This window comes from Leuresthes tenuis, unplaced genomic scaffold (assembly GCF_036924035.1).
Source record: "Leuresthes tenuis unplaced genomic scaffold, fLeuTen1.0.hap1 SCAF_1, whole genome shotgun sequence".
Taxonomy (NCBI): domain Eukaryota; kingdom Metazoa; phylum Chordata; class Actinopteri; order Atheriniformes; family Atherinopsidae; genus Leuresthes; species Leuresthes tenuis.
In genome coordinates this window covers 37,476,242-37,504,239 of record NW_027325355.1, presented here as the reverse complement: position 1 = coordinate 37,504,239, position 27,998 = coordinate 37,476,242, and the positions used below count along the sequence as shown (strand labels likewise).

General features: G+C 47.8%; 1 protein-coding gene across 1 annotated transcript; it reads right to left on the bottom strand.

Annotated features, from left to right (window-relative positions):
- Positions 1-11: 11 nt before the first annotated feature.
- On the bottom strand, positions 12-27,998 carry LOC140289398 (double-stranded RNA-specific editase 1-like). The gene is made up of 9 exons (XM_072379262.1): positions 27,928-27,998; positions 13,812-14,749; positions 12,128-12,242; positions 10,238-10,406; positions 9,919-10,073; positions 9,670-9,838; positions 6,608-6,789; positions 6,258-6,436; positions 12-3,390 (listed from the first exon to the last, which is right to left on the bottom strand). Exons 1-9 carry the CDS (start codon positions 27,929-27,931, stop codon positions 3,214-3,216), a joined length of 2,088 nt encoding a protein of 695 aa, XP_072235363.1. The 5' UTR covers positions 27,932-27,998; the 3' UTR covers positions 12-3,213.

The window sequence follows — 27,998 nt, the reverse complement described above, 5'->3', positions numbered from 1 at the left end:
TAAGTCTGGATATCGGTGACTTGACTTAGCTTTACATACTTTCTATGGGCACTTTTCATGCTTTACATGTAGAGTTCAGTGTGGCCCCACTCTGTTCACTTAGCATACAGTAGATGAAAGATTCTGACAAAGTGCTTGAACAAATGAACAAAAGTAGGTCCTCATCAGGTAGTAATATACTGTATGGTAACGAGGGACTCATTTACAGATGGTTATCATTTCTGATTCATCCATTCCAACCTTTTCTCCTGTAGATGATGGGAAAAAGACACACATGTAGTCTGTCTGTAACACATCCTGTTCAAACACGAGAACCTTAGCCTGGAGGCAGGTACAAGCAGAAACAGGCTCATTCACACTGAAATGTACATTCTAAATCAGTGTTTCCCAATTCTAGTTCTCAAGGCACGGGTCCTCAAATGAATGGGTCGTCCTCAGCCTTCTGCAGAGCTTAAAGACCTGACCCATTCATTTGAATCAGGTGTGCTGGAGCAGGGAAACATGGAAAACATGCAGGGCGGGGTGCCTCGAGGACCAGGATTGGGAAACACTGTACTAAATGAATAAAGAAGTTAACATGTGTGTTAAAAACATATTGGAAAGTAAGAATTTAAAGTGAAGACACGTTGCATCTGGACATCAGATATATGCGAGTCATCGGTGGGAAGCAGGATTTTAGAAGATGAAACATCTCTTCACATGGTCTGTTGAGGTAGAACAGGAACAAAACTAACAAAAGAACATTTAGATATTTGGAAAAAAAACATAAAAGAGAATCTGAAAAGTTTGACAGGTGTTGACTTCATCTTTGGTGAGTTTGTACTGGCAGAGAAATGACTGAAACACCAACAACTGCTGTCTCACTGTCTGATATTCTCCTGGGAATGAAGATTAAAGATTGCTGCTGATCAGAAAGACCATGAACCAGGTGTTACTTTCAGTTTTTTTTCCAAATTCAACCCAAATTCCAGAAAAGTTGGAATAAAAACAGAATGCAATGATCTACAGATCACATGAACTATTATTTAGTTAACAATATAACATGGAAAACACATCAAATACTGAAAGTGAGACATTTACTATTTCAGGACAAAATTCAGCTCTTCTTGAATCTGATGGCAGCAGCAGTTCTCTAAAAAGTGGGACAGGTCCACGTTTCCCACTGTGAGGCATCCCGTCTTCTTTGAGCAACATCTGTAAACACCTGGAAGTGATGAGAGCAGCTGCTGGACCTTTGGGAGAGGAATGCTGTCCCATTCCTGTCTGATAGAGGATCCCCGTGTCTTCTTTGCTGTATTTGAACTGTTTTCAGGTCTGGACTGCAGGCAGGTCAGTGCAGCAGCTGGACTCTTCTACTACGAAGCCCTGCTGCTGGAACACATGCAGGATGTGGTTTCACTTTGTGCTGCTGAAATATACAAGGCCTTCCCTGAAGAAGCTGCAGATGTTACTCTAAAAGCTGGATATACCTTTTCAGCATTGATGGAGCCTTTCCAGATGTGCAGGTTTACAGGTTCAGAGGCACTAATGGATGCACTAATTCCTCACAGTCTTGCATTGAGGAACATTTTTCTGAAATTGCTCCACAGTTTGTAGACGCAGCTTTTTTGAGATGGCTGAACCTTTGTCCATCTTTACTTCTGAGAGACTGTCTCTCTGAGGTGCTCTTTTTATGCCCAATTATATTACTGGCCTGTTGCCATTTGATCTAATTAGCTGAAACAACTTCCTCAAGCGTGGACAGCAGAGGGTTCCTGGTTCTAATCTCAGCTTGGGCCTTTCTGTGGGGAGTCTGCATGTTCTCCCCGTGTCTGCGTGGGTTCTCTCCGGCTTCCTCCCACCACCCAAAAACATGCTGTTAGGTTAACTGGTGACTCTAAATTGACCCTATGAATGAGTGTGAGTGTGAATAGTTGTGTGTCTCTGTGTGGCCCAGTAATGAACGGGTGACCTGTTCAGGTGTATCCGGCCTCTCGCCCAATGACAGCTGGGATAGGCTCCCATTTGTTTTCTAAATGATAAAATATCTCACTTTGAGCATCTGCTATGTTTTATAAGTTCTATTGTGAATTGGTTTATGAGATTTGCAGATAATTTCATTATGTAGTTGTAACCTTTGAGCTCACATTTCCCATGATGATCCAGGGAAGGAATAGTTTAAACTTCCTCCTTTTTTCTCCATTTTATTCCTGCTCTGCATCAACAATCCATAATTTTCAACTCATCTGGATTTGGAGGCTACAGGCATTATTTAGGATTTGGAAATCTGCTCCCATGTGCAAACTATTTTCTCATTGCCATGGTTATGTAGCCTCGCAAGTTCCAGAATTACCAGTGGAAATTGTTCCATCTGCACACCATCCAAACCAGCACAGAAATGTTTTACAGTGTCAAAACATTTTGCATTTGTGGTAGTTCATCAGGGTGCCTTCAGTATCAGTCTATAATACTTTGTGAGATGGAATGTTTATCAAAAATACATCAATGATTACACTGTTAGCACAAAAATGTATCTGCTGCTGCAAACAGTCCCCATCAAATGCTCTCTTTTCTCCGCTTTAAGTAGAATTAGCTAAAAGTCTGCAGTAGCCCAATGGTTTAGTAATTTACCAAGATTTTTTGAGTTATGAAACCATATATCATACAAGGTGTTACATATTATTACCATAAAGACGGACAAACCTGCTTGCCTGGATATTCATCAGCTCAGTAGACTAACTCATTTACAGGGCACAGTTGAACGGGGAAGGAAAGCCTTGTTCTTCATACTTGCTTTTTAAATGTCTGTTATTGGTCGTGTTCATGTCCTCCTCTGAGGATGTCTCTGTGTCTGTCGGCTGGTGTCAGAGCTAAAAACAAAGAGCTCAGCCGTACAGAAGGAACAACACATGCTTTTCATCTGCTACAATGATACATGCTAAGCTCATTTATCTATATGCTTTATCTAAGTGTGATTTTCTTTAAATTCTCAATCTATTTTTACATTTGTGCATTTTGTAAAGTTGCAAAACTGACAATAATAAGCTTTATTAACATATCTGCTGGCTGAGAGGGAGCAGCATGAGGCTATAAATATCAAAGTGGATTATTAAATCCATGGATTTCAGACATAAGGATCTGTTGCCCCATCTTTTATAACACAGACAGTTCAGAGGGTTCATGTTCCTCCACTGCAAGCAGATCTGAGCTACCGCGGCCAGAACCAGCGCCACCTCAGGCGGTGAGGGGAAACTGGTCCTGCTCTATAGGCTTCTTCACCCAGGCACCCAGGCCAGCTTTGTGAAAGGCTCTGAAGAGCGCCTGCTTGGCAGAATGGTACTCCACCGCCGCCTGCTTGGCCTCATGGTAGCTGCTGGGCCGCACGGTTCTGATCCGCAGGATGGAGGAGAGCTGCAGGACAGAGGCAGGAGGATACACAACATTTTAGAAGATGTTTACCTCACAGTTATATGAGCTGCTTAATTAAAGAGGGGAAGATGGATAAAAAACAGCTAATTCTTTGCTCATTTTATGTTAAAATCATCACATAAACACGCTGCATTTAGAAAATCATGGAGGCTCACTCAGCTTCTTCAAAGCTACCGACATTTGGTATTTTTCCTATTTTGATGGATTCTTTAGGGAGTTTGTATCACCTGATTAAGACAGTTCTGAACAGTGAAAATATAAAATATAAATTTGTGAAGAATGGAAGCAGCGTGTCAGTCAGATGGAAGCCAGAGCTTTGGTTAGACCATCCCAACCCATCTGAATACCTGCAGTGACCTGCTGGAAAGTGGATCTGTGTCCCAGAGTCAGTCCCTGCAGAATTAAACAGAATTTATCTGTATTTACCTTGAATGGACCTTTACTCACATGTTTGGGGAGTCTTCAGTGCCAGTTGTTCATAGTTTCTACTTGATTTTTTTTCTATAGCCCAACTTTAATCTGTGTTTCTCCTGAACTTTGTCGCAGATCTTTATTGCGCTGTTTGCTTAGTGTTGTTGCAGATTTTTACAACAGGTGCATATTTACTGAGAGCATATGAAACTGAGATTGCACTTATTTAAATGAGTTATGATCTTTCTGAGCACTACATCTTAATTTAGGGCTTCAAAGCCATATGGGAACGTATATGCACACACTATTTCAGTTCCGATTTCAGTCCTGATCTGTTTTTATTCTGTTCGGAATATTCCGTGCAGGTCTCATATATATAAAATCCCAAAACACATCCATTGAATTCCAGGTTTTAATGCAACAAGAAAGGACAAATACCAAGAGGTTTAATTCTTTTTAAGGCACTGGACCATAACTTTATAGGACTGAGAACTATTATCAAATGTGTCTGAAACTATGAAAAGCTAATCAGCCCAAACTGGCAACCAAAGAATTATTATAAAGGAATTTAAACTCACAACTCGGAGAACAAACCTCTTAGTGCGTCCCATGAAGAAATAAAATTAAATGAGGTGAGAGAAACACTGAACTTTGTTTCTCTCATGTCACTGAACTGTAATCTGGAGTGAGGCCCCTTTTCAAGTCCCTCAGCAGCTGGTACAGTTTTGTAAATCCTTCCTCTAAATCTGTTAGTATGGTTTGAATGATCAAACCCTGCAGAGCTGTATATCTGTGCACGAGGTGAGGCAGAGTGCAGTATTAAACACTTATCTATCACATGTACGTGTACTCAGCTGAGCGCTGTGAGCAGTGATTAAACAAGCTGCCCTATTTGCATAAGCACACATCCTAAAACAAGCATGTGTGGTAAACCAGATTCTTTAAAAAGCTTTTTGTGACAGACTGGTAGCTTTTTACATCCAACGGCTGATTTAGAAGGAGAGTTAGTCAAAGATGGATGAAAACTGACCACAAAAACTAACAAAACTTTCAGGCTTTGCTTACATGTTCCACTGCTGTCTCACCTGCTGCTTTTTCTTTGAAACAACTGGCTTTGCACATGCAACATTGCACAAGAGGTCCGCGGATTTGTGTCCTGATGCCCCCGGGCCTCTTTTAAACTGTGTCTCTGACATCAAAACATGGACGGCATCTCCAGTTTTAGTAATTGGCACTGATGCCCAGAGAGAGAAACTGACAGCACGTGTCAACATATTCCTCCAAAAACAGTCAGATATCTTGGTGCCATCTTTGACCCGGATCTGAGTTCTTAGCAGCATGACAGAGGTGGAAGCGTCTGGTTTTCATCACCTTCAGAATATCACCAGAACACCACAGTTTCTCTTTGAAACCGATGCAGAGACACTATTACACAGTTTTATTTCTTTCAGAATCCATCACTGTGATGCTCTGCTTTCTGGCCTCCCTTCAAAATCTACCACCCCACCACAGTCTAATGGTCCCTAAAGTCAGAACTCCATGTGGAAACAGCTTGCTGTTGCTAAGGAGCACATCTGTGGACACACCTGAGGCAGCCAAAGACCACCTTTCGTACATGGACCCTTTAATTTCTGCTCACTGTTTTGATAATCTTTCATTTTCTTACCCTCTTATTGATATATTTTGCTTCATTACCTGATGCATTTATTCATTTATTAAATGTTTTCAGCTGCTCTGGTTCCTCCTCAGGTTAGTTTTCAATGTTTGACATGGTGGGCTCAGTAGTGATCTGTTTGAGTGAGAGAGAGCTTTTTAGTATATTTTGTTGTTCTGAAAGGAACTTTGAGCTGCAAAGTTGTATGAAAAGTGCTCAATAAGTCAAGTTTGACTGATCAATCTGCTCTTAAAGTGCTAAACAAAGCAAAGCTCTGCTTGCTTCTGAATCATTTCATGGCCAGTTTCCCTTCTTCCCCTCTCAGATCTCTGCATTGACAAATCTGAATTATTAAGTGGAGTCAGTGATGGATTCAGCATAAACAGCACACAACTTATCTGTTGGTATTTGTATTGATTTACAGAGAGCTTTTGATACAATAGGTCAAATAAAATTATTGAAAAAAATATGGAAAAAGAGGTTTGGAATTTTTGGAGTTTTTTGGACGCCGTAGAGAAATGAATGAGTTCAAAGTGCTCAGAAAATCTCTAAGTCTATAACAATCCTGCATAGATTAAAGGCAATACTGAACCCTAAAGCTTTGTATGTCATTTCTCTCTCATTTATCCCTCCCTACATGACTTATTGCGTGGAATTATGGTGGTCAACCTTTAAAACAGTTGTATTATTGTGAGTTACACATATTATTAATGATGCATTTCCTTGCCCGTACCTGTGACATGTGCAATGAATCTGACCTAATCTAAACAAAGTGATGTGTTACCTTGCAGTGAAGGCGCATCCAGCGGCTGTAAAGCACATGTTTGCAGAGTCTAGAGGGTCGACCCAGATCATCCTTCCCGGTGGTGGCGTTAATCACCTCCAAGCCGTGATCTCCCACTGTCCAGTTCACACTGAAGTTTGGTGCTTTTCCTGGCTGACGAGCTTCTGCGTTACTTATTCCTGGACAACATCAAAGTCAATTTTACTGAACCGATTTTTAAAAAAAGGCTAACACTCCTAATGGGATTTCTACTTTATGTACAAAGAAATCAGGTGAGCAAAACACAGCCATTTCCATGGTTTTAGGAAAACAGGTGACAGACGAGAGGAGGTCAGCCATCTGCCTCTCACCGCTGAGCAGTGGCCTGTTCAGGCTGAAGGACTGTGGCAGGAACTCGATCTCAGTGATCCTCTGGTACATGGCTCTGGAGAGGTGGTCGGCATGGTACAGGCTGCCCAGAATGATGCTGGAGAAGTAGATGGGCTCAGAGAAGTAGCTCATCAAAGAGCCTTGGAATCCAACCACATTCCACCTTTATGAAAGACAAAAATACACAAAAGAAGCAAAAGAAAATATGCAAATTTGCAAAAATCATCATATTTGTTCTGACAAATTCCCTGAATATACTAATTCTGGCTTAAGAGGAATCTTAAGCTGTTCGGAACCTCCTGGCGACTGATCAGAGCTCCTGTGGCCCAGCGACATGTGAGCTATGCAGCTAACAGCAGAGAAACAAGCGGAGTGATTTCAGAGTTACTGAAACAATTCAGCCTCTTTACACATTCACATAATCATAAGGATTACAAATGGTCTGCTCCAAAACAGCCCTTAACAGCTCAAATTGATCTGCAGGCCAACAACTGTCAGTGGGGTTACATGGCACTGTAAAGAATCGGATTTATGGCTAAATTACAATAAGACTGAGTTATCCAGTTCATGTATACACCTTAATCTGACAAAGAATTGGACTGCATCAGGTTACTTGCAGTCAGATTAAGACCCCGCGATAACTCGGTTGATAGTCGCACTAAACGCACTTCTCGACGGTGAAGCACGTGGTGAATTGGACTTTGCGTTCTGCGCATGCTCGAGATTTTTTCCTGGGATTGTCACCCTGAAGTCGAAGGAGACGATATTACTGTTGTTGTTGCCGCCGTCATAAATAAACAAACAACCCGATGGAGACCCTGACAGTTACACTCCTAACAGTTGCACCATTGGTAGTTACACTCCTGGCAATTAAACCCCTGACAGTTACACCCCTGACAGTTACACTCCTAACAGTTACACCCCTGACAGTTACACCCCTGACAGTTACACCCCTGACAGTTACACCCCTGACAGTTACACCCCTGACAGTTACACTCCTAACAGTTGCACCATTGGTAGTTACACTCCTGGCAATTAAACCCCTGACAGTTACACCCCTGACAGTTACACTCCTAACAGTTACACCCCTGACAGTTACACCCCTGACAGTTACACCCCTGACAGTTACACCCCTGACAGTTACACCCCTGACAGTTACACCCCTGACAGTTACACTCCTAACAGTTGCACCATTGGTAGTTACACTCCTGGCAATTAAACCCCTGACAGTTACACCCCTGACAGTTACACTCCTAACAGTTACACCCCTGACAGTTACACCCCTGACAGTTACACCCCTGACAGTTACACCCCTGACAGTTACACTCCTAACAGTTACACCCCTGACAGTTACACTCCTAACAGTTACACCCCTGGCAGTTACACCATTGGTAGTTACACCCCTGGTAGTTACACCCCTGACAGTTACACCCCTGGCAGTTACACCCCTGACAGTTACACCCCTGGCAGTTACACCCCTGACAGTTACACCCCTGGCAGTTACACCCCTGGCAGTTACAGTTGAAAGCAGAAGTTCTTTTTTATCCACTTCCGAAAAAGACAAAACCTTTGTTTTCTCACGAAATGAGTTTCAAGTAAGTTGGGATCACCAACATGTTTTATCTTTGTTAAATGTCACAATAAAGACAGAAAACGTTTTAAAATTTTAAAATTATATAGACCAACTTCATTCTGTCTTCAAACAATAAAGATGATTCCAGTCTGAGCTTTAAAATCTTCTGATTGGTTCATTGACATCATTTGAGTTCATTGGTGTCACACCTGTGAACGTATTCTAAGGCACTCCTCTATCGAGGGTTCTCTTTCTGTGACATCATGGGAAAATCAAGAGCCTGGTTCAATTTCCAGATGCCTGAAGGTCGCACGTTCATCTGTTCAAACATTAATCTCAGTGTACAAACACCATCATACCGCTCAGGAAGGAGACACATTCTGAGTCCTAGAAATGAACGGGTTTTGGGGGAAAAGACCTCGTGAAGATGCTGCTGAAACTGGTCGGATAGTCTGATTATCCAGAGTAAAACATGAGCTGAAAGGCCACTGAGCCATGACTACAGTGTGCAGAAAAAGCCAGACTACAGTGTGCAGCTGCACATGGGGACAAAGATCTTCATTTCTGGAGACATGTCCTGTGGTCTGACGAACCCAAAACTGAACCGTTTGGCCTTAATGATCAACGGTATGTTTGGAGGAAAGGGGCCAAGCTTGCAGAACACCATCCCAACTGTGAAGCACGGGGGTGGCTGCATCGTGCTGTGGGGCAGCAGAAGGGACTGGTGCCCTTCACAGAACAGATGGCATCATGAGAAAGGAAGGTGATGTGGATGTATTGAAGCAACACCTGAAGACATCAGCCAGCTTGGGAAACAAATGGGTCTTCCAAATGGACAATGACCCCAAACATACCTCCAGGTTAGTTTCACAGGGGCTTAAGGACAACAAAGTCAAGGTACTGGAGTGGCCATCACAGAGCCCTGGCCTCAATCCTGTGGAAAAGATGTGGGCCGCACTGAAGAGGCGTGTGGGAGCAAGAAGGCCTACAGGCCTGACTCAGTTCCACCGGTTCTGTCCGGAGGGGTGGGCCAACATTCCTGCAAACTGTGAGAAGCTTGTGGAAGGACACCCAAAATGTTTGTTTTAAGGCAACGCTGCCACATACTGAGGAAGTGGGTGTACATGTTGTACTATAAAATTATCTCTTTATTCTGACATTAAACAAATGTAAAACATGTTGGTGATCCTAACTGACGTCAAACAGAAAAAGTTTACACTCATTTAGTGATCAACGTGCCTGGAAACGTCTGGTTTCAACTGTATTTCAGTAAATTCTAAGGTCAAATGGAGAACTGATGAACATAAAGTTGCAAAAGTACCAAACATTTTCTCATTTTGGAACCGATTGGCTGCTGGTCATGTTATCAGTCTTTATTTTATACATGTACTGTGTATTCATGGACAGAGCAGAACCCGGCATGTGACAGAGCTAACTCTGGTCAACATGGGTAATGAACAGAACCCAGACCTGGCGATCTTGTCACTGCAGGACATGGTGAGCAGCCTCTCACCCTGCAGAACCCCGTCCCATGTCTGGATGGTGTTGATGGTGCGCACAGGGATGGTTCCTTCACCCGACTCTATTTTGGTCCGCAGCTGCCCACGGGCCTTTCTGTTCGGGTGTCTGTCTCCCTGATCTGAGAGCAGCACAGACAGACAGAGTGTGGATGAACGGCACACTGTACACATCACTCTGTTCCTCTCTGTGTTCGCTCACCTTCCGCTCCAGCTTCGTGGGGTGAGAAGATGCGGGCGTCTCCACAGGGGGAGGTGCTGATGTACAGGTGGAACTGCACATTTTCTTTCAGTCTGAAGCCTTGTCTGTTGTCACACCTGCTAAAGATGGATTTCTGGTGCTCCTCCTCATTGTTACTGAAGATTTAAGCGCAAAGAAAGGTTAGCAGATAATAGCAAGAACAAAGCTTTTAGCAGGATTGTTGAAACTGTTCCTGCTTTCCAAATAGGCCTTGCAGGTGTATTGAAGGTGTAGTATAGATATATGTTGGGCAGCTGAAATGGCACAAAGCAGCCATCACCTGAGGAAGAGCTCCAGCTGGGAGTACAGGAACCTGATGAGAGAGCGCCGAGCTACGATCTCAGCATGGCAGTCGTTGAGGGCCAAACCTCTGTCACTCATGTATTCTCCGTTGATGCACTTTGTCCCCGTGGACACACAGATGACCTGAGCCTCCTTCACATCTGTACCTGGATGTAGGAAAAATGCACATGGATGCTCCACACCTGTTTCATATCAGTGACATCTGTGCTCCTGGGAACACACAAATAGATCTCCTTCATGCCATCTTTTATCAGGGAGCTCTGAAAGACTGAGCTTAGTCTCAGCTGGACTTAGCCCTCACAGAGGAGAGCCCCTTCATCAACAACACCCACCTGTCAGAGGTGGTGCTGTTGACATGGACAGACACTGAAACAATTCAAACACAAAAGCCAGTTTAAATACAAGATATTGTCTTCTTTGGTGTTTACTTTGCATTGGTGCTACCATAACCAAGTGACAGAGGAGGGATAAATGACATCCTTTGTCCACTGAGAGAAGAAGCACTTACATCCATGAATTACTTTCAAAGTATTTCAATGAAATCCTGCTGGAGTAAAAGCATCCACTGAAACTGATGATAACTGTTGGGTTCTTATTATCCATATTACTGTATTCCACCTTAAGGAACTCTTTGCCTTAAATCCCTCCATAAAACTTTCCTTTTCCAGAGGGATATCTGTCCCCTCTTTTCTCTTTAATTCTGCTGCTATGTTAAGCAGTGCTTTTATAGAAAAGTGTTATATAATTAAAGTTTTTATTATTCATTCATTTATTTATATATTCTTAGAGTGTTTTAGCCAGTCAAGTACGAAGTACTCCATTAGAGTTCAAGGGACTGAGCTGAGCTCTAATGGAGCTGCTTCGACAGGTAAAAGCTGCTGCAGAGCTTGTACCAGGCAGAGAGGAATGACAGGAAACTGGGTGGTGATGGTTCATGAGGCAGGTGAGGAGGAACTGAATGAACAAACAGAATAATTTAAAAAAATACTACAGTTCAAACTCAAAGAGAAGACGGAGTGAAATAACGTATCGATCCTTTCTTCCAGCGGGGGAGCTGGATAGGTGGGAATGATATTGTCAAGTTGGGTGGTGGCGGGGGTGTGTGGCGTGATGAAGGTAGGACCCGGATGCAGATATTTCAAAAGAAAAACTTGATTTATTTAAAAGAAACAACAAAAAGTTGAAACCTAAACTATGGAAAAACTTGTCAAAGCAAAAACCTGACTGTGAAAACACATGGGAACAAACTTGACATAGACCAAACCTGCCGTGACATGAAGCTGAGATTTCAGTGCCGAGGATCTGGCACTGAACATGAAACAACCTGGAAACTAAATACTGAGGGGAGGTGATAGGTGAGTGAGTGCAGCTGAGGGGAAAAGTACAGGTGATGGGAGGGAACCTGATGGCAGGCAGGAGAAACTAAGGAAAACATGACAAAACTAAAGACTAAACCAGGAACTTAAAACATATCTAACATGACAGATAGATCTGTGTGGTGTGTCCCAAGAAAATGACTCAAAAGCAAAGACATTTACGGAGACAGGGACAGTGTTGGATAAAGAGAGGAGTGGACAACCAACAACAAAGGCATGGCCCGATTCCCTGATCACCTCGTTCACCGGGTATCACTCGTCTGGACTTCTTTCTATAGGGTTATATTAAAGATATCGTGTATTGGACAAAGATACGGACATCACTGATGCCACTGCCAACGTTGATGAGCCTAGACATTAGACGGTACCATCTTGATGTGCTTCGTGCAACTAATGGTGCCCATGTAGAGGTGTATTGAATTAGTTAAAAAAGCTTTAAAATGATATTAAACATGCATAAAACAAACAATTGCAAAAGAAAAGACAAATACCGGTTGTCATGACGACACCAGCCAAGACTTTCCGCCGGGCCTGTGGAGATGTGAAGTTATCCGTCAGTTTGCTGAACTTGTCCACAACCAGATGTGAGACGGCGTCCGCCAGGACCTGAGGAACCATAATAAATCAGGGACAAGCGTTCCAGAGAAAGAAATATGAATTACAGAACAAAAGAATAAAAAGCTGGGAGAGTTCCTCTCGTCTGCACTCAAACTTACTGAATATTTCAATTAGGAATTCAGCAGCGGTGTGAATGACAGGCAGAGATCTGAGCAGCTTAAAATCCTCTGCTTGGCTGCTCTGAGTGGGGCAGGCTGCTTTAATGAATAGCAGTGTTTGAATAGCACTCAGGGGGTGATGGTAATTAAGATAGCAGCTTTGTTATCAGTGTGTAGGGATTACAGGCAAGGATTAGTTTATGTGTAAATAGATTCCCAGTGTATTGAGCGTGTCTCTCCAGAAGCCATCAGACTTTGGTACACTGGTCACAAGCAGTGACACGTAGAGAGAAAAACCTCCTCTGACAGTAGGGCCGTATGCAGCCGATGATCAAAACCTATTAACAAACAAATCTAAACTTCTTAGGATTATTCTGTAATGTTGCAGCCAGGTCTGTGTATGCACAGAGCAGTTTATCAGCACAATGTTTTAACCTACCTCTATACCTGGCGTTTGATTAAAAATCCCCTTTCCTCTGTGAGAGGGAACATTCAGCCAATCAGGGAGTATATGAACGGTCACACCGCTGCAGTCACAGTCACGCTGAACCCTAAAACCTTCCAAGCAGCCAGGCTTTCCTGTAATCTTTTAAAGCGGTCCTAAGGCTTTCTTTTCTTTGGACATTGGCTGATTTTTCACTCATTTTCAGTCCTGTCCTTGTTCCCTAACTCGGGAAATGGTTAAGTATTGAGTTAATATAGATTTTCATTGGACTATATCTTTAAAGTGCCATGACGTGACATTTTGTTGTGATTTGGTGCGATATGAATAAAGCTAAACTGAATTGAACTGAATTTTCCGGTATGGTTTGGATATGTCAGTCTTCTTTTTTCATGCAGTTGGGATATGTTTATTACATAAAAGTATATAAATGTGACATGTAACCCTTGTAAACCAAATTTTATTACAGATGTGTAAATATCTTTCACACATAGATTTGTCAGAGTTACAACATAAGAAGCTGTCTGTGTCTGCAGGGCTTCTTGAAAGTGGCTTGGATGGAAACATCTGGCTCTACAAACATCCCAGTTCAGTGATGTGAACTCTGACACGCCCTGAGGCTGCGTCTCTGTCAGACACATCTCTTGTAAATGAGCATAGGTATAACATGAGGTGTAAAGTTATTCTGGAGACTTTGCAGATAAATCTAAGCACCAGTTAAACCACGAGACTCTAGAAACAATTTGAGAAGCAGATTGACCTGTCCTTTTTCTTAAATGTGAGGGATCGGATATTCATAGTCATTACTTTGCCTCAGTACTTAACTGCAGGAAACCCCTTAGGCTAAAACAGCCTAAATAGGTTTTGACACACAATGAAATAAAGTAGTAAAGAATACAACTAAAAATAATGATCATGTTGCAGAAGTTAAACTATTTCAAAAGGACGGGACAAAGAAAATAAAGTCACCCCCAAAATCGAGGCTTTAAGTGGTCATTTACCCTCTTCCAAGCTTACCTGTGGGAGGTGAAGCTGCAGTCCCTCTCTGGGTATCGGCTGTCGTGATGGGGTCTGGTCAAGCTTCATGTTAAAGAGGGCAGACAAAGCAGCCTGTGCAGCCCGGGCCTTGGCCAGCTTCTTATTCCGCCCAGAACCCTGGAACTTCTGAGCATCTATGGTCACTGACAAGACAAAGTTCTTGGCGTGGCTCTCCCCAGTCTCTGACACAAAGTCATATTTGAGGCCAGGTCGCATCTCGTTGAGGATCATAACAGGATTCTTTCCACTTGTTGGGGAGATGAAGCTGGATGGTGCCGGGGGTAAGGCAGACCGGGCTCGGTTTGGGACAGGGAAGGATAGCAGTGGGTATTCTACTCCCAGAGAAGTGAAGAAACTGTGACTGTTTGAGCCAAGGTAAAATTGGTTATTTATAGGTGTAGATGTCTCAAAGGCATTAAAGAGCATATCTGGAAAGTCAGCATGGTCTGAAGTAAAGTCTGTGTGAACAGACAGAGTCCGACCCATGACCATGTGGGCTTCAGATGCATTGGGGAACTGGACGAATGAGTGCAAAGCCTTTTCTGCTGCATTCAGCTTGGCTTTCTTCTTGGTGGGACCTGAGCCCTCAAAGAGCTGCCCATTGACCTCCACAGTCATGACAAAGATGGGCGCGTGGACTGGTCCAGTCTGAGATAGCAGTTTGTACTGCAGCCCTGGCTTAATCTCATTCAGCTGCATAAGTGCATTCTTCGGCAGACTGGGCCCGGGGACTTTTTTACGCTTCTTGGGTCTGTACTTGGAATGTGTGTGGCCGTTATTGCCCTCTTCTAAGGGACGTTTCCTCCCACCCCCAGCACTTCCACTGGGGAGCTGAGCAGCCTCAGCTGCAATGGTACTCTCTTTGGAAAGGAGGTTGTCCACGTTCCGATTTTCCTTAACATCTGTGCTGCATGAACCTGCGATGCCCAGAAACAGTACCTTACAATGCCTTTGTTGCAGGGTCTTGTAAATGTAAAATTTAGAGATTATTTCATCTCTCTTTGCAACTGAACTGAGTGATATGTGTTCCTTAACCAGCAGTTAGGTGGCAATCCAGTGATACATTAAAGCCCTTTTCAAACATGAGATCTTCATCAATTTGTTAAAGTGATGGTGTTCAGTCAGTTAGTCATTGGTCACTTTTCCATTAGTTCAAACATGCAGCGTGTTTAAAATGACACATATGTTACTTAGTTCAGCCTCAGCAGATTGATGTATATTGATGAAGGACCAGTAGAGTCATTCAGAAATTACACATTCAGTTGCCGCCTGATTAATAGACAGCAGTGCATGTGTGAAATGGGCTTTCAGGTATAAAATATTGATAAAAGTTTATTCAAAATAATTATTTTTTGTAATAATTTGTGAATCATAGAAATGAAGTAACACAATTCTGACTAATTCAGATAGTTACTGCTCAAACACGTAACACTAGAAAACAATTTGTATGTTTTATCCTGCATGAGAACTTTATGATAAAGGAGACATATTGTGTAAAAAATCCTTTCTTCCAGTTCCTGGGAGCATATATCAGGGCGTCTGAAGTCACCAGCAGGTCTCAAACTCCCCAAAAACACAACCCTGGTATTAATTTACTTCCCTTTTGTTTGAAAGTTCCTCATTTAAGGAGCCGTTCTGATTTTCATTTCTAAAGTACGTCGCTCCTTAAGTTGGCTCCGCCTCCTCTGCTAAGCCCCGCCCACTCACCTCCACCCTGCTGGACGGATGAAGCCAGCTTCTGGTGGAAATGTTCTGCTGTCAGCTGCACTGAGGAGCATGCATCTTCCATCCAGCAGCAGCCTCAGAGGATATAAGAGCCCAGTGGATAAACTATATCTGAGGCTAATGTTCCAGCAGAGTTAGCTAAAGACTGTGAATGTGCAGCAGACACTTTTCATCCCACTGTTTTAACAACTTGGTCCAGTTCAACGCTGGACTGAAGGAACTGAGCCACAAAGAGGATCAGTTCCAACTCTCAGAGCCTGAACTTCAGAGCAGGGAAATGGAAGCATCTGAGAAATAACTCCTCATGGTTTATTTATTGATTTATTTCTTCCTTTAGCAGCAGCTAACGCTAACAGCTTAGCTAATGAAGATGACGTACACCAACTTCTAAGGAGTTGTTGCTGTTCCTTTCTGAAAGATGAACATTATTGTTCCCACATTACTTTGTTAGCTGAAGCTTTCTAGTTGAACGGTTACATGTGTGTACACTGAATTACAATGTGTACATCTCCTCTTATGTTCATTACTCATGATGAGAAAGCATCGTTTACTAGCATCTGATGCTAATTTACAACTACACTGCTACACTTCTAACCTATTTCCTTCGTAGCTTCTGACCTCACCAAAATGGTGGGATGGAGCATTTGCTCACTCCTCACCCCTCCAAAGATGCTGTTAGCAGAGAAGTGGTAAAATACAGCTGCGAGAAAGGCCACTGTGCTTAAACAAACAGGTTTTTCAATCAAAGCCTGTCTCATGCATCTCAATGAGTCCTATGAAAATATGCCTTTTAATTCCAGTCTATTTGCACTGTTCTGTATTCAGCAGTTTCTCAATGTTCTTTAGTTTTTAGAACACATATCACCAGGTCCTGTTAGCAAAGCCGATGAAACTTAATGGAAATTTCCATTTATAACATCCTCCAACAAAAGCCCGATAGGTTTACTCCTTCAGGACAGAACAATCTCATAAAAAGGCAGGTTTAGAGGGCGAGTATGGAGGTGAAAAAGAGGTGTCAACTTTTCCCAAAACAGTTTCATATTTCAAGCAGGTCTGAAGGACAACACCAGAGAAAATATAGCTTTAAGAATATGACTAATTAAACACGGTCACAAGGAGCACAAAACCTGTTAGAGTACATTAAGTGTACTTAAAAAGGATGTACAGATTATGCACTGCAGCACATAAAATCTGTAAGATGAAACTTCACAGTTATGCTTTCTCACAGCCAGGTCACATTTCCCCAGGTTCCAAGCTCATGTGTTAGATTGGATAAGGTCCACAGCCAGAGAAACAATGCCTTATTTAATTTGTCATTTTCTGCTGTTGCTCAGATACGACAGTCATCTGCAAGACAAAATGGTGATGTCTACAAAGTAAAGAGCCACAATAACTGTTGTTGTTAACAGGACTGACAGTGGAGAGGGCTGATTCCTCATCACAAAGCAGAGAACAGTCATTTTCAGTGGGTTTTCCTTCATTAAAGCCCTTTTCATAAAGGTATGTGTTACCCTGCAGGTTGTGACCTGTCACATGCACTGACCCACAGACAGCATGTGTTTCACTTCTAACATCTCTCAGGCACTATACACAGGGCCGGCTCTGGGCATAGGCGAACCAGGCGGTTGCCTGGGGCACCATCTGCTGGAGGGGTGCAAAACTTGAATTCTCAAAGTGGAAAAATAAATAAATAAATAAAAAATTATACTCTTAGATACGAATAATAAATTTCAACATATCCTTCAAATTTCTTGACACTTTTTCTTTTAAATAAATAACAAAAAGAACAGAAAAGCTCAATATGAACAATCCAGCTGACCGGCTGACATGCGCCCTGAACCTGATGCTAGTAGAAGGTGAGGTGGGGGAGGGGCAGCATGTCCCAGCTTCTTCAATTAATAAACAAGGACGTTGTCCTTTTAGCTTTAGCAAGGTTTTTTTTCATCTTTTACAATGAAAAGGGCACCCAAGCCGTCAGGTGCTGCCTTTAGAAAGCGAGGGAAGTAGGAGGAGGAGGAAAAACTGGCCCAAAGCAGAGGTATGTAACATTAATTAACTTTTAAAGTATTAGGTGTTGATTTCTTTATTGGGGCTAACAGCTAGTGCAAAGCTAAGCTAGCTGTGTTAAATAGTAGTACTATACTGTCATCACTATTACTAAAGTAACTACTCACAGACAGGTTCCTTAGCTACTATACTCTACTATACATTTACTATACTATAATATAGTACTATTACTATTACAATTTACAATAGTATATTGTAAATGTCTTGCAAACGGCTGCCAAGCTGACATTGTCTGAACTTGTGCAGTAAATAGAGGATAAAAGCTTCAGAATAAAGCCTAAACACCACGATGTATGAGAGGAACCCTGAGATAATTGGCCGTTGGCTGCAATGTAACATATTATCCAAATAAATCCATCCATCCATCCATCTTCTATACCGTCAATCTGTTAATCGGGTAGCGGGGGGGCTGGAGCCTATCCCAGCAGTCATCGGGCTAAAGGTGGGGTACACCCTGGACAGGTTGCCAGTCCATCACAGGGCCACATAGAGACAAACAACCATGCACACTCACACTCACTCCTAAGGACAATTTAGAGTCACCAATTAACCTGACATTTTGTTTTTTGGATGGTGGGAGGAAGCCGGAGAACCCACGCATACACGGGGAGAACTCCAAATAAATCAATGTTTACTATTTGGATTTTTCCAGGTGCAATGAAAAAATAATTGAAACCACAACAGGCAGCTGAGGAGTCTGCCTCACAAGAGGCCTCACAGTCTTCAGCTGAGCCTTTCCATGAAGACGAATGGAAGTTTATTCAATTTTTGAATATGGCGGAAGTACAATTACTTTGCATGATCTGTTTTTATTTCTAAATATAATATAGATATCAGCTTGTAGCCATGTTCACTGTTTTTAAGAGTTTTGCTACAAAGTAATATATCAAAACAGGAATGCAGAAATTTCTTGGCACTGATATTTTAAAATGTTTGAATTCTACTGTTTTTTTATTGCCTTTGTATTTGGTGATGTTAGTGCTATTTTATAATTTAAGATTAATTAATGGTGACAACTCTCGCCTGGAGCACCATATTACCCAGAGCCGGCCCTGCCTATACACACAAACTTTCAGGAAACACCTTCCAGAAAGCAGACTGAAATGTTTTTATGTGGATCTTAAAAAGCTTCCAGGCAGTAGGACACTGTGGGGCTGTTGTGACTGCGTCACATGGAGGTCTGGGACAATGCCTATGGGGTAGCAGATTCATGTGGTCTTCTCTGTTTTGAAAGGGGACACAGACAGTGTGCTCCAACTATTGGTGATCACACTACTCAGCTTTTATGGGACAGTTTACTTCAGGGCATTGGAGGCTCTAACTGATTGTCAAACCTTGGATTCCAATAAATGTGTGGTTTGTGTCCAGGTCATGGAACAACCAATCTGAGACATCAGGAATCAGCCAGCCTGGGCCTCTACCTGCTGCCCAGTTCATACGACCCCCATAGTTGTATTTTGTATTTCTATATGAATGGAAATTGCATTTTTGGCAGTGATGTATGAATGTGTTTTTTGGGGGAATGGAGGAAAAAAATCAATCAATCAATCAATCAATCAATCAATCAATCAATCAATCAATCCATCCATCCATCCATCCATCCATCCATCCATCCATCCATCCAAGCAAGCTCCCTCCGGATGGTGGAGCTCCCCCGCTGGATGGTGGAGCTCCCCCCCCCCTGGATGGTAGAGCTCCTCCCCCCATCTCTAAGGCTGAGCCCAGCCCCCCTATGTAGGAAACTAATTTCAGCCACTTGTATCCACGACCTCATTCTTTGGGTCAGAACCCAGATCTGTGACCATAGGTGAGGGTTGGAACAAAGATGGAGCAGGGAGCATTCCCAAACCAGTCACCGTCCTCTCCCTGACTACACCTCGAGCAGCAGGGGCAAGCTCAAATCGAGGCAGCGACAACTAGTAGGTGCACTTCCAGTAGCAGGCTGAGGTGCCGCAGGATGCCAGAGGCTGCCACAGGGTGCCAAAGGCTACCAGAGGCTGCCACAGGGTGCCAAAGGCTACCAGAGGCTGCCACAAGCTGCCACAGGGTGCCACAGGGTGTCACAGGGTGTCACAGGGTGCCACAGGCTGTCACAGGGTGTCACAGGCTGTCACAGGCTGCCACAGGGTGCCACAGGCTGCCACAGGCTGCCACAGGGTGTCACAGGGTGTCACAGGGTGCCACAGGGTGCCACAGGCTGCCACAGGGTGCCACAGGGTGTCACAGGGTGTCACAGGGTGCCACAGGCTGTCACAGGGTGCCACAGGCTGCCACAGGGTGCCAAAGGCTGCCACAGGGTGCCACAGGCTACCACAGGCTGCCAGAGGCTGTCACAGGCTGCCACAGGGTGCCACAGGCTACCACAGGCTGCCACAGGGTGTCACAGGGTGCCACAGGGTGCCACAGGGTGCCACAGGCTGCCACAGGCTGTCACAGGGTGCCACAGGCTGCCACAGGGTGCCACAGGCTGTCACAGGCTGCCATAGGCTGCCACAGGCTGCCACAGGGTGTCACAGGCTGCCACAGGGTGTCACAGGGTGCAACAGGGTGTCACAGGCTGCCACAGGGTGTCACAGCGTGTCACAGGCTGCCACAGGGTGTCACTTGCTGTCACAGGCTGCCACAGGGTGCCACAGGCTGCCACAGGCTGCCACAGGGTGCCACAGGCTGCCACAGGGTGTCACAGGCTGCCACAGGGTGTCACAGGGTGTCACAGGCTGCCACAGGCTGTCACAGGCTGCCACAGGGTGCCACAGGGTGTCACAGGGTGCCACAGGGTGTCACAGGGTGTCACAGGCTGCCACAGGCTGTCACAGGCTGCCACAGGGTGTCACAGGCTGCCACAGGGTGTCACTGGCTGTCACAGGGTGCCACAGGGTGCCACAGGCTGCCACAGGGTGTCACAGGGTGTCACAGGCTGCCACAGGCTGTCACAGGCTGCCACAGGGTGTCACAGGCTGCCACAGGGTGCCACAGGCTGTCACAGGCTGCCACAGGCTGTCACAGGCTGCCACAGGGTGTCACTGGCTCTCACAGGGTGCCACAGGGTGCCACAGGCTGCCACAGGCTGTCACAGGGTGTCACTGGCTGTCACAGGCTGCCACAGGCTGTCACAGGCTGCCACAGGGTGCCACAGGGTGCCACAGGCTGCCACAGGCTGTCACAGGGTGTCACAGGCTGTCACAGGCTGCCACAGGGTGCCACAGGCTGTCACAGGCTGCCACAGGCTGTCACAGGGTGCCACAGGGTGTCACAGGCTGTCACAGGGTGTCACAGGCTGTCACAGGGTGCCACAGGGTGTCACTGGCTGCCACAGGCTGTCACAGGGTGCCACAGGGTGTCATAAGCTGCCACAGGGTGTCACAGGCTTCCACAGGGTGCCACAGGCTGCCACAGGCTGCCACAGGCTGTCACAGGGTGCCACAGGGTGTCACAGGCTGTCACAGGCTGCCACAGGCTGCCACAGGGTGCCACAGGCTGCCACAGGGTGTCACAGGCTGTCACAGACTGCCACAGGGTGCCACAGGCTGCCACAGGGTGTCACTGGCTGTCACAGGCTGCCACAGGCTGCCACAGGCTGTCACAGGGTGCCACAGGGTGTCACAGGCTGTCACAGGCTGCCACAGGCTGCCACAGGGTGCCACAGGCTGCCACAGGGTGTCACAGGCTGTCACAGGCTTCCACAAGGTGCCACAGGGTGCCACAGGGTGTCACTGGCTGTCACAGGCTGCAACAGGGTGCCACAGGGTGTCACAGGCTGCCACAGGGTGTCACTGGCTGTCACAGGCTGCCACAGGCTGCCACAGGGTGCCACTGGCTTCCACAGGGTGCCACAGGCTGCCACAGGGTGCCACAGGCTGCCACAAGGTGCCACAGGCTGCCACAGGGTGTCACTGGCTGTCACAGGCTGCCACAGGCTGCCACAGGCTGTCACAGGGTGCCACAGGGTGTCACAGGCTGTCACAGGCTGCCACAGGCTGCCACAGGGTGCCACAGGCTGCCACAGGGTGTCACAGGCTGTCACAGGCTTCCACAAGGTGCCACAGGGTGCCACAGGGTGTCACTGGCTGTCACAGGCTGCAACAGGGTGCCACAGGGTGTCACAGGCTGCCACAGGGTGTCACTGGCTGTCACAGGCTGCCACAGGCTGCTACAGGGTGCCACAGGCTTCCACAGGGTGCCACAGGCTGCCACAGGGTGTCACTGGCTGTCACAGGCTGCCACAGGCTGCCACAGGCTGTCACAGGGTGCCACAGGGTGCCACAGGCTGTCACAGGCTGCCACAGGGTGCCACAGGGTGCCACAGGCTGCCACAGGCTTCCACAAGGTGCCACAGGGTGCCACAGGGTGTCACTGGCTGCCACAGGCTGCCACAGGGTGCCACAGGGTGTCACAGGCTGCCACAGGGTGTCACTGGCTGTCACAGGCTGCCACAGGCTCTCACAGGGTGCCACAGGGTGTCACAGGCTGTCACAGGCTGCCACAGGGTGCCACAGGGTGTCACAGGCTGCCACAGGCTGCCACAGGCTTCCACAAGGTGCCACAGGGTGTCACTGGCTGTCACAGGCTGCCACAGGCTGCCACAGGGTGCCACAGGCTGCCACAGGCTGCCACAGGCTGCCACAGGGTGTCATAAGCTGCCACAGGGTGTCACAGGCTTCCACAGGGTGCCACAGGCTGCCACAGGCTGCCACAGGCTGTCACAGGGTGCCACAGGGTGTCACAGGCTGTCACAGGCTGCCACAGGCTGCCACAGGGTGCCACAGGCTGCCACAGGGTGTCACAGGCTGTCACAGACTGCCACAGGGTGCCACAGGCTGCCACAGGGTGTCACTGGCTGTCACAGGCTGCCACAGGCTGCCACAGGCTGCCACAGGCTGTCACAGGGTGCCACAGGGTGTCACAGGCTGTCACAGGCTGCCACAGGCTGCCACAGGGTGCCACAGGGTGCCACAGGGTGTCACAGGCTGTCACAGGCTTCCACAAGGTGCCACAGGGTGCCACAGGGTGTCACTGGCTGTCACAGGCTGCAACAGGGTGCCACAGGGTGTCACAGGCTGCCACAGGGTGTCACTGGCTGTCACAGGCTGCCACAGGCTGCCACAGGGTGCCACTGGCTTCCACAGGGTGCCACAGGCTGCCACAGGGTGCCACAGGCTGCCACAAGGTGCCACAGGCTGCCACAGGGTGTCACAGGCTGTCACAGGGTGCCACAGGGTGTCACAGGCTGTCACAGGCTGCCACAGGCTGCCACAGGGTGCCACAGGCTGCCACAGGGTGTCACAGGCTGTCACAGGCTTCCACAAGGTGCCACAGGGTGCCACAGGGTGTCACTGGCTGTCACAGGCTGCAACAGGGTGCCACAGGGTGTCACAGGCTGCCACAGGGTGTCACTGGCTGTCACAGGCTGCCACAGGCTGCCACAGGGTGCCACAGGCTTCCACAGGGTGCCACAGGCTGCCACAGGGTGTCACTGGCTGTCACAGGCTGCCACAGGCTGCCACAGGCTGTCACAGGGTGCCACAGGGTGCCACAGGCTGTCACAGGCTGCCACAGGGTGCCACAGGGTGCCACAGGCTGCCACAGGCTTCCACAAGGTGCCACAGGGTGCCACAGGGTGTCACTGGCTGCCACAGGCTGCCACAGGGTGCCACAGGGTGTCACAGGCTGCCACAGGGTGTCACTGGCTGTCACAGGCTGCCACAGGCTGCCACAGGCTCTCACAGGGTGCCACAGGGTGTCACAGGCTGTCACAGGCTGCCACAGGGTGCCACAGGGTGTCACAGGCTGCCACAGGCTGCCACAGGCTTCCACAAGGTGCCACAGGGTGTCACTGGCTGTCACAGGCTGCCACAGGCTGCCACAGGGTGCCACAGGCTGCCACAGGCTGCCACAGGCTGCCACAGGGTGTCACAGGCTGCCATAGGCTCTCACAAGGTGCCACAGGGTGTCACAGGCTGTCACAGGCTGCCACAGGGTGTCACAGGGTGCAACAGGGTGTCACAGGCTGCCACAGGGTGTCACAGCGTGTCACAGGCTGCCACAGGGTGTCACAGGCTGCCACAGGGTGCCACAGGGTGTCACAGGGTGTCACAGGCTGCCACAGGGTGTCACAGGCTGCCACAGGCTGTCACAGGCTGCCACAGGGTGTCACGGGGTGTCACAGGCCGTCACAGGCTGTCACAGGCTGTCACAGGCTGCCACAGGCTGCCACAGGCTGTCACAGGCTGCCACAGGGTGCCACAGGCTGCCACAGGGTGTCACAGGCTGCCACAGGCTGTCACAGGCTGCCACAGGGTGTCACGGGGTGTCACAGGCCGTCACAGGCTGTCACAGGCTGTCACAGGCTGCCACAGGCTGTCACAGCGTGTCACAGGCTGCCACAGGGTGTCACTTGCTGTCACAGGCTGCCACAGGGTGCCACAGGGTGCCACAGGCTGTCACAGGGTGCCACAGGCTGCCACAGGGTGTCACAGGCTGCCACAGGCTGTCACAGGCTGCCAGAGGCTGTCACAGGCTGCCACAGGGTGCCACAGGGTGCCACAGGGTTTCACAGGGTGCCACAGGGTGCAACAGGGTGTCACAGGCTGCCACAGGGTGTCACAGCGTGTCACAGGCTGCCACAGGGTGTCACAGGCTGCCACAGGGTGCCACAGGGTGTCACAGGGTGTCACAGGCTGCCACAGGGTGTCACAGGCTGCCACAGGCTGTCACAGGCTGCCACAGGGTGTCACGGGGTGTCACAGGCCGTCACAGGCTGTCACAGGCTGCCACAGGGTGTCACAGGCTGCCACAGGCTGTCACAGGCTGCCACAGGGTGTCACGGGGTGTCACAGGCTGCCACAGGCTGCCACAGGCTGCCACAGGCTGTCACAGGGTGCCACAGGCTGCCACAGGCTGTCACAGGGTGCCACAAGGTGCCACAGGCTGCCACAGGGTGCCACAGGCTGCCACAGGGTGTCACAGGCTGCCACAGGCTGTCACAGGCTGCCACAGGGTGCCACAGGCTGTCACAAGCTGCCACAGGCTGCCACAGGGTGCCACAGGCTGCCACAGGGTGTCACAGGCTGCCACAGGCTGTCACAGGCTGCCAGAGGCTGTCACAGGCTGCCACAGGGTGCCACAGGCTGTCACAAGCTGCCACAGGCTGCCACAGGGTGCCACAGGCTGCCACAGGGTGCCACAGGCTGCCACAGGGTGTCACAGGCTGCCACAGGCTGTCACAGGCTGCCACAGGGTGTCACGGGGTGTCACAGGCCGTCACAGGCTGTCACAGGCTGTCACAGGCTGCCACAGGCTGCCACAGGCTGTCACAGGCTGCCACAGGGTGCCACAGGCTGCCACAGGGTGTCACAGGCTGCCACAGGCTGTCACAGGCTGCCACAGGGTGTCACGGGGTGTCACAGGCCGTCACAGGCTGTCACAGGCTGTCACAGGCTGCCACAGGCTGTCACAGGGTGCCACAGGCTGCCACAGGCTGTCACAGGCTGCCACAGGGTGTCACAGCGTGTCACAGGCTGCCACAGGCTGTCACAGGGTGCCACAGGCTGCCACAGGCTGTCACAGGCTGCCACAGGGTGTCACAGCGTGTCACAGGCTGCCACAGGGTGTCACTTGCTGTCACAGGCTGCCACAGGGTGCCACAGGGTGCCACAGGCTGCCACAGGGTGCCAGAGGCTGCCACAGGCTGTCACAGGCTGCCAGAGGCTGTCACAGGCTGCCACAGGGTGCCAGAGGCTGCCACAGGCTGCCACAGGCTGCCAGAGGCTGCCACAGGCTGCCACAGGGTGCCACAGGCTGCCACAGGGTGCCACAGGCTGCCACAGGGTGCCACAGGGTGCCACAGGGTGCCAGAGGAGCTGTCAAAGCCTTTAAGCTGCTGCCACTTTTTGCGGAAATCAATGCTGAGCATCCGCAAATGGGTTGTCATTATCTAAGTACATTTATTAGCTATATATATGATAGCCTGTTACTCAAATATTATTTTCAGATGATGATGTCATATGACGATGATGACGATGACGATAGTTATTGGTTTGTCTTTAATAGAAAGAAAAATAAATAAAAATAGACCCATAATACTCTCTCCAGGTTCTCCGGGTTCCTCCCACCGTCCGAAAACATGCATGTCAGGTTAACTGGGGACTTTGAATTGTCCTCAGGAGTGAGTGTGAGCGTGCATGGTTGTTTGTCTCGTTTGTCTCTGTGTGGCCCTGTGATGGACTGGCGACCTGTCCAGGGTGTACCCCGGCATTCGCCCGATGACTGCTGGGATAGGCTCCAGCCCCCCCGCTACCCGATTAACGGACTGTCGGTATAGAAAATGGATGGATGGACCCATAATACAAAGTCACTGCATTTACTTGAGATGGAAACCATGTCTTTCATAGCGCTATTAGGATTAATAAATTTCATTCTCTCCTCCTGTTTATATATGCACACATATATACATACCCCCCCCCCCCCCCCCCCCCACACACACACACACACACACACACACACACACACACACACACCCCCTCACAAACAAGAGCAGAGGCAGAGTCCAACATGCACCGTAAGCAAGCTAGGCTTTGTGCCAGGAATGCAGACACAGCTCCTGCTTTGGTTTTATAGGGACCGGATAGCAACTTCAGTACCCCGTACTCCTGCAGCACCCCCCACAGAATCCCTCGGGGAACACGGCTGTAAGCCTTCTCCAAGTCCACAAAACACAGACTGGATGGTCAGACTCCCATGAGGGTACAGATCTGGTCCACTGTTCCACAACCTGGAAGAAAACCACCCTGAATATGAGTTTCAACAATCATTCTGAGCCGCCTCTCTAACACCCTGGAGTAAACTTTCCCGGGGAGGCTGAGTAGTGTTATCCCCCAGTGGTTGGGACACACTCTCCAGTCCCCCTTCTTCAAAATGGGAACCACCACCCTGGTCTGCTACTCCACAGGCAATGTCCCAGACCTCCATGCTGCATTGAAGAGGTGCATCAACCAAGACAGCCCCACCATGTCCACAGCCTTTAGCATTTCAGGGTGAATCTCATCCACCTCCAGTGCTTTACCACCAGCAAGCTTTTTTTGTGTCGTCTTGATGATCAATCAACTGAACTTGCTAAAGATATTTGATAAGGCAATGAAATGATTAAGATCTGATAAAGTGCAACGCAGCTAACAGCTAGCCAACAGTCATTATGAGTTCAGCTATTTACCTTCCAATACGCACTGTAAATCAGTTCTTCCAGAAAAAGTGCCCGGACAGAACCGAGTCTGGTGCTCAGTTACCACACACTGGAATACTGCATGCAGAGTAAACAGCAAGCATGAAAGCAGGAGAGGGAACTGGAACAGGATAAACAGCAGTAGATGTTGCTCTGAGCAGTAAGAGGGGGGCAGAGATTTCATGTAACACGTTGCTGTTGTTACTCCACACAAACAGCCAGTTGTGCAGTTAAACCAGATATATTTGATTTGAAACAGAAGGAAAGATTCCCTTCAATATACTAAAAGGACAAAGTGTGAATGAGTCTCACAAACTCCAGTGGGTCTGATCTTTTCTGACTCTAAATAATCACAGCTGAAAGCCCTTCAACAACCTTGAGCCCCACCATCACAGGCCTGCCCTCCCCACACTGTCAGGCATAATCCACATGTTCCCCCAGCAGGGACAGGATTACTGCTGTCCAACACAAATAGTGATGAGTGGAAAGAGGCCTCATTGGTTAGTGTTGGGGCTAAATCACAATGGAGAACTGGAAATGTTCTTCCGACACTCTGACTCTCCTCAGTCTACAGTTACAATCACTGCTGTCAGTGGAGTGCGACCTCACTCTGATGCTGCATCCCACCTGTTTCTGCCAAACGCCTGCCAACTCATCAAACCGCACACCTGAGCTTTAAAAGGCAGGTTAGCGGTAGGATTTGCCAGGTCTTAATTCAGAATAGTGCTAAATGCATCTTCTCCAGGACTGGGTCAGGTGGGTTTTGGGACACACAACTGTGTAATCAATCCAGTTAAGGGCCCCCATGGGGACTTCTGGGAGTGAGCAAGGGCACAAACTCAGAATCTGCCTCCAGAATAGACTGAAATCTCACTTTACAGACACCCTGACACTGGGATCATCCTATGATCCTGCTCCAAACAAACAATATGTTGGTGCACCTCTTCCCTTCATATACAGTATGAAGGGAAGAATGTAATACTGTAATACCTGAACGCATCTTGGATTGGCTATTACTCTCAAACATAGAAAAAGTTGACTAAAACAGAACATTTTGTTTTGATATAATATGAGAGGCGGACTCACTCATGCTCTCTGCTTGGTCCCCCTCTGTGATGATCAGCCTCTGTTGGCTTCGAGTTGGCCGGGCTCCACCT